The 9,390-nt window shown below is 67.3% G+C and overlaps 1 protein-coding gene across 1 annotated transcript; it reads right to left on the minus strand.

The window, feature by feature from the left end:
- On the minus strand, positions 1 to 8,170 carry MPZ (myelin protein zero). Its single transcript, XM_058821847.1, is given in 6 exon segments — positions 1 to 776; positions 888 to 948; positions 1,846 to 1,981; positions 3,432 to 3,645; positions 5,610 to 5,776; positions 8,069 to 8,170. Coding segments are annotated over 6 exon segments (918 nt in total). The 5' UTR covers positions 8,127 to 8,170; the 3' UTR covers positions 1 to 494.
- Positions 8,171 to 9,390: the final 1,220 nt, after the last annotated feature.

Consider the following 9,390-nt stretch of genomic DNA (forward strand, 5'->3'; position numbering starts at 1 on the left):
ACAAAACGCGTCCTTGGGGGGCACGGGCGGCTCCCCCAGCCCGGCCGCAGCCTCGCCCCCTCCCACGGGGCTCCGGCCGGGTTTGGGGAGGGGTCCCGGGGGTTACGGGGCGCGGGGGTTAATGGGGGGACAAAGGGAGGGGACAAAGGGAGGGGACAAAGGGAGGGGACAAAGGGGCCACCCCGCGACGTCATTTGGGCTCGGCCGCGGGGAGAGACGAGAAAACGGCCAGAAAAGGAGCGAAATTGGGGGGTGGGGGGGGGCACAGAGAGAAACCCCCCGAATTCAGGGAGGGGGACACGGCCCCGGGGAGGGGGCACCGACCCCAACCCCGCGTTCCGGGGCACGAATCCCACCCGGGGCTGGGCAGGGAGCGACCGAGGGTGGCCGGGGGGGGAGGAGCCGCGCTTGTCGCCAGCGCTGTCCCCAAGGCGGGGGACCCGAGGCGAGGACCACACCCCGCTCCTCGCCGGGTCCCGAGCGCGGGGGGTCCCTCAGGAGCCCCCCGAGTTGGGTCTGACGATGCTCAGCAGCGCGTTCTTGAGGCTGCCCCGGCTCGGCGAGCGGGCGGCGGGCGGCGCCGCGCCCCGGGGCTCCCCCCGCAGCTCCATCTCGATGGTCATGATGACTTTGGGGGGCCGGGGGTCCCCCGAAGCCCCGGCCGCCCCCGGGGGTCCCTCCCTGCCCGCTAACCGCTATTTCCTATCCTTGCCAGCGCCGCCCTTGCCTTTCTTGGCGCCGCGGCCGTGGTCCAGCATGGCGTAGAGCACGGGGGCCTGCGGGGACAGGGGGGCTTCACCCGCAGCCCCCGGCGAGCCTGGGGACCGGGGGGACCGGGGGGACCGGGGGGACAGCCCGCCGTGCCCCCCGCCCCGCTCGGCGCTCACCTGCCGGCTGCGCTTGGAGCCCTCCTTGCCCGAGCGCTGCAGCTTCCCCTTCTCCATGGCGCTGCGGGGGGAAAATGGGGGGAAAAGCGGGGGTCGGCATGGTGGGAGGGAAAAACGGGGGTCGGCATGGCGGGAGGGACCCCCGGGAGCCTCGGTGTGGGGAGGGGGCGCGGAAATCGCAGCCCCGGTAGTGCCGGTTTGGGGGGAAAGGGGAAAAGAGCGGCTTGGGATGGTGGGATTGCAGCTCCCGGTTTGGGGAGGGGTCACGGAAATTGGGGAGGGGTCACGGAAATAACTGGGGAGGGTCCCGGTTTGGACAGGGATCCCGGCTCGGGACGGCGGAATTGGTGCCCCGGTGGTCCCGGTTTGAGGACGGTTCCGGTGTGGGGAGGGGTCCAGATTGGGGCAGGGGTCCCGATTTGGGGAGGGGTCGCGGTTTGGAGAGGGGTCCCAATTTGGGGAGGGGTCCCGGTTTGAAGGGGGTCGCGGTTTGAGGAAGGGTCCTGATTTGGGGAAGGTCCCGATTTTGGGAGGGTCCCGTTTTGGGGCAGGGTCCCTGTTTGGGGAGGGGTCCCGGTTTGGAGAAGAGTCCAGATTTGGGGAGGGGTCGCGGTTTGAGGAAGGGTCCTGATTTGGGGAAGGTCCCGATCTGGGGAGGGGTCCCTGTTTGGGGCGGGATCCCTGTTTGGGGAGGGGTCCCGATTTGGGGAGGGGTCCCTGTTTGGGGAGGGGTCTCTATTTGGGGCGGGGTCCCAATTTGGGGAGGGGTCTCGGTTTGGGGAGTGGTCCCTGTTTGGGGCGGGGTCCCTGTTTGGGGAGGGGTCCCGATTTGGGGTGGGGTCCCGATTTGGGGTGGGGTCCCTGTTTGGGGAGGGGTCTCTATTTGGGGAGGGGTCTCTATTTGGGGAGGGGTCCCTGTTTGGGGAGGGGTCCCGATTTGGGGAGGGGTCCCGCTGACCTGAGCCGCCGCTGCAGAGCCGCCTGGCGCCGCCGCCAGCAGTAGCGGCCGCCGTAGCCCAGCGCCACCAGCGCGGCCACCACGAGCAGCGCCCCGGCGACAACGGAGCCCAGCACGACACCGTAACGGGGCGGCACTGCGGGGACAGCGACAGCGACAGCGTGTCACCTCCCGGCAGTGGGGACACTGCGGGGACAGTGGGGACACTGCGGGGACAGTGGCACTGCGGGGACAGCGACAGCGTGTCACCTCCCGGCAGTGGGGACACTGCGGGGACAGTGGGGACACTGCGGGGACAGTGGCACTGCAGGGACAGCGACAGCGACAGCGTGTCACCTCCCGGCAGTGGGGACACTGCGGGGGCAGTGGTGACACTGCGGGGACAGCGACACTGTGTCACCCCCCAGGACAGTGGGGACACTGCAGGGACAGCGACACTGTGTCACACACGCGGGACAGTGGGGACACTGTGGGGACAGTGGCACTGCGGGGACAGCGACAGCGACAGCGTGTCACCTCCCGGGACAGTGGGGACACTGAGGGGACAGTGACACCGTAACGGGGCGGCACTGTGGGGACAGCGACAGCGTGTCACCTCCCGCGACAGTGGGGACACTGTGGGGACAGTGGCACTGCGGGGACAGCGACAGCGTGTCACAAACCCGGGACAGTGGGGACACTGCAGGGACAGCGACGCTGTGTCACACACGCGGGACAGTGGGGACACTGCGGGGACAGTGGCACTGCGGGGACAGCGACAGCGACAGCGTGTCACCTCCCGGGACAGTGGGGACACTGAGGGGACAGTGACACTGCGGGGACGGCGACACTGAGGGGACAGGGACACTGTAACGGGGCGGCACTGCCGGGACAGCGACAGTGTGTCACCCCCCGGGACAGTGGGGACACTGCAGGGACAGCGACACTGCGAGGACAAGGACACCGTGTCACACCCGCATGGAGGTGACAGCCATGTGTCCCCCAGGTAACAGCCATGTCCCCCACCCCCAGGAGGTGCCACCCGTGTCCCCATTGCGGGAGGTGCCAGCCGTGTGCCCCCCAGGTGACAACCATGTCCCTGCTCCCAGGGAGGTGACAGCTGTGTCCCCACACCCAGGGAGATGCCAGCCGTGTCACCCCCAGGAGGTGACAGCTGTGTCCCCCCAGGCGACAATCATGTCCCCCCCAGGGAGGTGCCACCCATGTCCCTGCCACAGGGAGGTGCCAGCTGTGTCCCCACCTGCATGGAGGTGACAGCCGTGTCCCCCCCAGGTGCCAGCCGTGTCCCCACCCGCATGGAGGTGACAGCCATGTGCCCCCCAGGTGCCAGCCGTGTCCCCCCTCCCAGGGAGGTGCCACCCGTGTCCCCCTGCCCAGGGCGGTGCCAGCCGTGTCCCCCCAGGTGCCAGCCGTGTCCCCACTGCAGAGAGGTGCCAACCATGTCCCCCCCAGGAGGTGCCAGCCGTGTCCCCCTGCCCAGGGCGATGCCAGCTGTGTCCCCCCCGGGCGGTGCCAGCCGTGTCCCCCTGCCCAGGGCGGTGCCAGCCGCGTCCCCCCCTCCCCGGGCGGTGCCAGCCGTGCCGCACCTCTCTCCAGCACGTAGAGCGTGACCTGCGAGGACTTGCCCACGATGTCGGGCGGGTTCTTGACGTCGCACGTGAAGGTGCCGTTGTCGCTGGGCTCCAGCCCGTGGATGACGATGGAGCCGTCGCGGCGCCGCGGGTTCCCCGCCCAGGCCATGCGCTCCTTGAACGTGCCCACGTCGTCGATGTACGGCTGGCCCTTGGCGAAGTGGAAGATCTGCGGCGGGGACAGGGACACCGGGGTCACACGGGGGCACGGGGACATTGGGGTCAGCCAGGGGGACAGGGACATTGGGGTCACACGGGGGGACAGGGACATCGATGTGACAGGGACACCGGGGTCACACGGGGGGACAGCGACACTGGGGTCACACGGGGTGACAGGGACATCGATGTGACAGTGACACCAGGGTCACACGGGGGCACAGGGACACCGGGGTCACACGGGGGGACAGGGACACTGAGGTTATCTGGGGGGACAGGGACACCGGGGTCACACAGGGGAACAGGGACATTGGGGTCACACGGGGGGACAGGGACACTGATGTGACAGCGACACCGGGGTCACACGGGGGACAGCGACATTGGGGTCACACGGGGGACAGGGACATTGGGGTCACACGGGGTGACAGGGACACCGGGGTCACACGGGGGACAGGGACATTGGGGTCACACGGGGTGACAGGGACACCGGGGTCACACGGGGGCACGGGGACATTGGGGTCACACAGGGGGACAGGGACACTGAGGTTATCCGGGGGGACAGGGACACCGGGGTCACACGGGGGGACAGGGACATTGGGGTCACACGGGGGGACAGGGACACTGATGTGACAGCGACACCGGGGTCACACGGGGGGACAGGGACATTGGGGTCACACAGGGGGACAGTGACATCGATGTGACAGTGACACCAGTGTCACACAGGGGCACAGGGACACTGGGGTCACATGGGGGGACGGTGACATCAATGTGACAGCGACACCAGGGTCACACGGGGGACAGGGACACCGAGGTTATCCGGGGGGACAGGGACACCGGGGTCACATGGGATGACAGGGACATCGATGTGACAGTGACACCAGGGTCACACGGGGGGACAGGGACACCGATGTGACAGTGACACCAGGGTCACACGGGGTGACAGGGACATTGGGGTCAGCCAGGGGGACAGTGACACCGGGGCGCGACAGGAACAGGATGGGGACAATGGGGATGGCTTGGGGACACTTTGGGGACAATGGGGACGGGTTGGGGACACTGTGGGGACGCTGGGGACACTTTGGGGACACCCCAGTGCCACCACAGGCCAAGAAGACACCAGGGAAGGCTCCACTGGGATGAGGTGACACCGGGGCGCAGCGTGGACGGGATGGGGACAATGGGGACGGCTTGGGGACAACAGGGATGGCTTGGGGACACCATGAGGACAACAGGGACATTTTGGGGACACCGTGGGGACACTGGGGACACTTTGGGGACACCCCAGGGCAAGAAGACACCAGGGAAGGCTCCACTGGGACGAGGTGACACAGGGGTGTGATGGGAACGGGATGGGGACAATGGGGATGGCTTGGGGACACCGTGGGGACACTGGGGACACTTTGGGGACACTGGGGACACTGTGGGGACACTGGGGACACTTTGGGGACACCCCAGTGCCACCCCAGTGCAAGAAGACACCAGGGAAGGCTCCACTGGGATGAGGTGACACCGGGGTGTGATGGGAACAGGATGGGGACAATGGGGACGGCTTGGGGACACTTTGGGGACAATGGGAACGGGTTGGGGACACCACAAGGACAATGGGGACGGGTTGGGGACACTGGGGACACTTTGGGGACACCCCAGGGCAAGAAGACACCAGGGAAGGCTCCACTGGGACAAGGTGACACCGGGGTGCGACAGGAACAGGATGAGGACAACGGGGACGGCTTGGGGACAACAGGGATGGGTTGGGGACACCATGAGGACAACAGGGACATTTTGGGGACACCGTGGGGACACTGGGGACACTTTGGGGACACCCCAGTGCCACCACAGTGCAAGAAGACACCAGGGAAGGCTCCACTGGGACGAGGCGACACCGGGGCGCGACGGGAACAGGATGGGGACAACGGGGACGGCTTGGGGACAACGGGGACATTTTGGGGACACCGTGGGGACACCGGTGACACTGACGGAGATGCTGTCGCGGGAGCCATCGGCCTGGAAGTGCCAGGTGATGGAGATGTCCTCCGAGATCCACTCGCTGGACCAGAAGCTGCAGGACAGGGTGACGCTGGAGCCCACGGTGCCGTGCACCTCGCGCTGCGTGTACACGTGGATCGGGGACACCGGCGACAGCCCTGGGGACACAGCGACACACAGCGGCGTCACAGCCCCGCCCCCCGCGCGGGGCGGTGTCCCCGAGCTGCCACCACAGCCCGGAGTGTCACCGAGGTGCCACCACAGCCCGGGGTGTCCCCGAGCTGCCACCACAGCCCGGGGTGTCACCGAGCTGCCACCACAGCCTGGAGTGTCACCGAGGTGCCACCACAGCCAGGGGTGTCACCGAGCTGCCACCACAGCCTGGAGTGTCACCGAGCTGCCACCACAGCCCGGGGTGTCCCCAAGCTGCCACCACAGCCTGGAGTGTCACCGAGCTGCCACCACAGCCCGGGGTGTCCCCGAGCTGCCACCACAACCCGGGGTGTCCCCGAGGTGCCACCACAGCCCGGGGTGTCCCCAAGCTGCCACCACAGCCTGGAGTGTCACCGAGCTGCCACCACAGCCAGGGGTGTCACCGAGGTGCCACCACAGCCTGGAGTGTCACCGAGGTGCCACCACAGCCCGGAGTGTCCCCAAGCTGCCACCACAGCCTGGAGTGTCACCGAGGTGCCACCACAGCCAGGGGTGTCACCGAGGTGCCACCACAGCCTGGAGTGTCACCGAGCTGCCACCACAGCCCGGGGTGTCACCGAGCTGCCACCACAGCCAGGGGTGTCACCGGTGTCACCAAGCTGCCACCACAGCCCGGAGTGTCCCCAAGCTGCCACCACAGCCTGGAGTGTCACCGAGCTGCCACCACAGCCTGAGGTGTCCCCAAGCTGCCACCACAGCCTGGAGTGTCACCGAGGTGCCACCACAGCCCGGAGTGTCCCCGAGCTGCCACCACAGCCAGGGGTGTCACCGAGCTGCCACCACAGCCCAGAGTGTCACCGAGCTGCCACCACAGCGCGGGGTGTCACCGAGGTGCCACCACAGCCAGGGGTGTCACCGAGGTGCCACCACAGTCTGGAGTGTCACCGAGGTGCCACCACAGCCTGGGGTGTCCCTGAGGTGCCATCACAGCCCGAGGTGTCACCAAGCTGCCACCACAGCCCGGGGTGTCACCGAGCTGCCACCACAGCCAGGGGTGTCACCGAGCTGCCACCACAGTCTGGAGTGTCACCGAGGTGCCACCACAGCCAGGGGTGTCACCGAGGTGCCACCAAAGGGAGCATGAGGGCTGCGAGGGGACAGCAGGGTGGTGGCACTGCTGTCCCCATGGGTGGCATGAAGGGGACAGCAGGGTGGTGGCGCTGCTGTCCCCATGGGTGGCACGGGCAGGGTTGGGTGTGGCACTCCCCCAGCTGTCCCCAGGGAGGTGACAATGGCCGGCATTGTTCTGGCAGCCACCCCCGACAACGTCCCCAAGGAGGTGACAAGCGCCACCGCTCGGTGACACCAGCAGGGCTGGGTGTGGCACCCCTGCCAATGTCCCCAAGGAGGTGACAACGACCCGGGACTGTCCTTGCAGCCACACCCGCCCCTGTCCTCTGGTTGGTGCCACCCCCGCTGTCCCCCGCCAGCCGCAGTGACAGTCCCCAAGCCATGGTGACAGTCCCCAATGGGCGGTGACAGTCCCCAAGGCTCAGTGACAATCCCCAAGCCAAGGTGACAGCCACGGTGACACTCCCCAAGGCTCGGTGACACTCCCCAAGCCGTGGTGACAGTCCCCAAGCCCCCCGTGTCCCCATGCTGAGGTGACAGTCCCCAAGCCATGGTGACAGTGCCCAAGTCCCCAAGCCATGGTGACAGTCCCCAAACCGAGGTGACAATCCCCAAGCCCAGGTGACAATCCCCAAGGCTCGGTGACAGTCCCCAAGCCCTGCGTGTCCCCATGCTGAGGTGAAAGTCCCCAAGTCCCCCGTGTCCCCAAGCCATGGTGACAGTCCCCAAACCGAGGTGACAATCCCCAAGGCTCAGTGACAATCCCCAAGCCATGGTGACAGTCCCCAAGCCCCCCGTGTCCCCAAGCCATGGTGACAGTCCCCAAGCCCCCCGTGTCCCCATGCTGAGGTGACAGTCCCCAAGTCCCCAAGCCCAGGTGACACTCCCCAAGGCTCGGTGACAATCCCCAAGCCATGGTGACAGTCCCCAAGCCCCCCGTGTCCCCACGCTGAGGTGACAGTCCCCAAGCCCCGCGTGTCCCCAAGCCATGGTGACAGTCCCCAAGCCCCCCGTGTCCCCAAGCCACGGTGACAGTCCCCAAGCCATGGTGACAGTCCCCAAGCCCCGCGTGTCCCCATCCCCAGGGCCACCCCCAAACCTCTCCTGTCCCCCCCCCCCCCCTTGCCACCCCCTTTTTGGGGACCGTCCCTTGTCCCCAAGCTCACCCAGCGCCGCCACGAGCCCGGCCACGAGGAGGAGGCGGCGGGTGGCCCTCGGGGACATGGTGGCGCTCGGTGACACGGAGGGGACAGCGGCGGGGACGCGGTTTTAGGGTGGCCCTGTCCCCAAATGCCGGCCAATGGGCGCGGGGGGGGCCGGGCCGCGGGGACCCCGCTCAAAGGCGACATTGAGGGACACCGAGGGACACCGAGGGTGGCCCGGGGGACGGGGACACTGGTGGCCTTTGTCCGGCCGCATTCCCGCGCGCCGCGGGGGCGGGGGAGCAGGAATGTGGCACCGGGGGGACAGCGGGGACACGGGGGGACATTGGGGGGACATGGAGGGGACAGTGGGGAGGACATGGAGGGACATTGAGGGGACATTGAGGGGACATGGAGGGGACATTGAGGGGATACTGAGGGGACATTGGGGGGACATTGAGGGGACATGGGGGGACAGCGGGGACACGGGGAGACATTGAGGGGACATTGGGGGGACAGTGGGGGGACATTGGGGGGACATTGAGGGGACAGTGGGGGGGACATGGGGGGGACACAATGGGGGGACATTGGGGGGACATTGAGGGGACAGTGGGGGGACATTGAGGGGACATGGAGGGGACATTGAAGGGATACTGAGGGGACAGTGGGGGGGACATGGGGGGGACACAATGGGGGGACATGGAGGGGACAGTGGGGAGGACATGGGGGGACATTGAGGGGACATTGAGGGGACATTAAGGGGACATTGGGGGGACATTGAGGGGACATTGAGGGGACATGGAGGGGATACTGAGGGGACAGTGGGGGGGACATGGGGGGACACAGTGGGGGGACATGGAGGGGACATTGAGGGGACAGAGTGGGGGACATTGGGGGGGACATTGAGGGGACATGGAGGGGACATTGAAGGGATACTGAGGGGACAGTGGGGGGGACATGGGGGCGACACAATGGGGGGACATGGAGGGGACATTGAGGGGACAGCGGGGAGGACATGGGGGGACATTGAGGGGACATTGATGGGGACATGGAGGGACACAGGTGTGGCATGGGGGGACACTGAGGGGACATAGAGGGGACATTGAGGGGACAGAGTGGGGGACATGGAGGGGACATTGAGGGGGACACGGGTGTGGCATGGGCAAACACTGAGGGGACATGGAGGGGACAGAGGGTGGGACATGGGGGGGACATTGAGGGGACATTGAGGGGACAGAGGGGGACATGGAGGGGACATGGAGGGGACATTGAGGGGATACTGAGGGGACAGCGGGGGGGACACTCGGGGACATTGGGGGGGCAATACGGAAGGGACACTCGGGGGA

Source organism: Ammospiza caudacuta, chromosome 30, assembly GCF_027887145.1.
Source record: "Ammospiza caudacuta isolate bAmmCau1 chromosome 30, bAmmCau1.pri, whole genome shotgun sequence".
Classification (NCBI taxonomy): Eukaryota; Metazoa; Chordata; class Aves; order Passeriformes; family Passerellidae; genus Ammospiza; species Ammospiza caudacuta.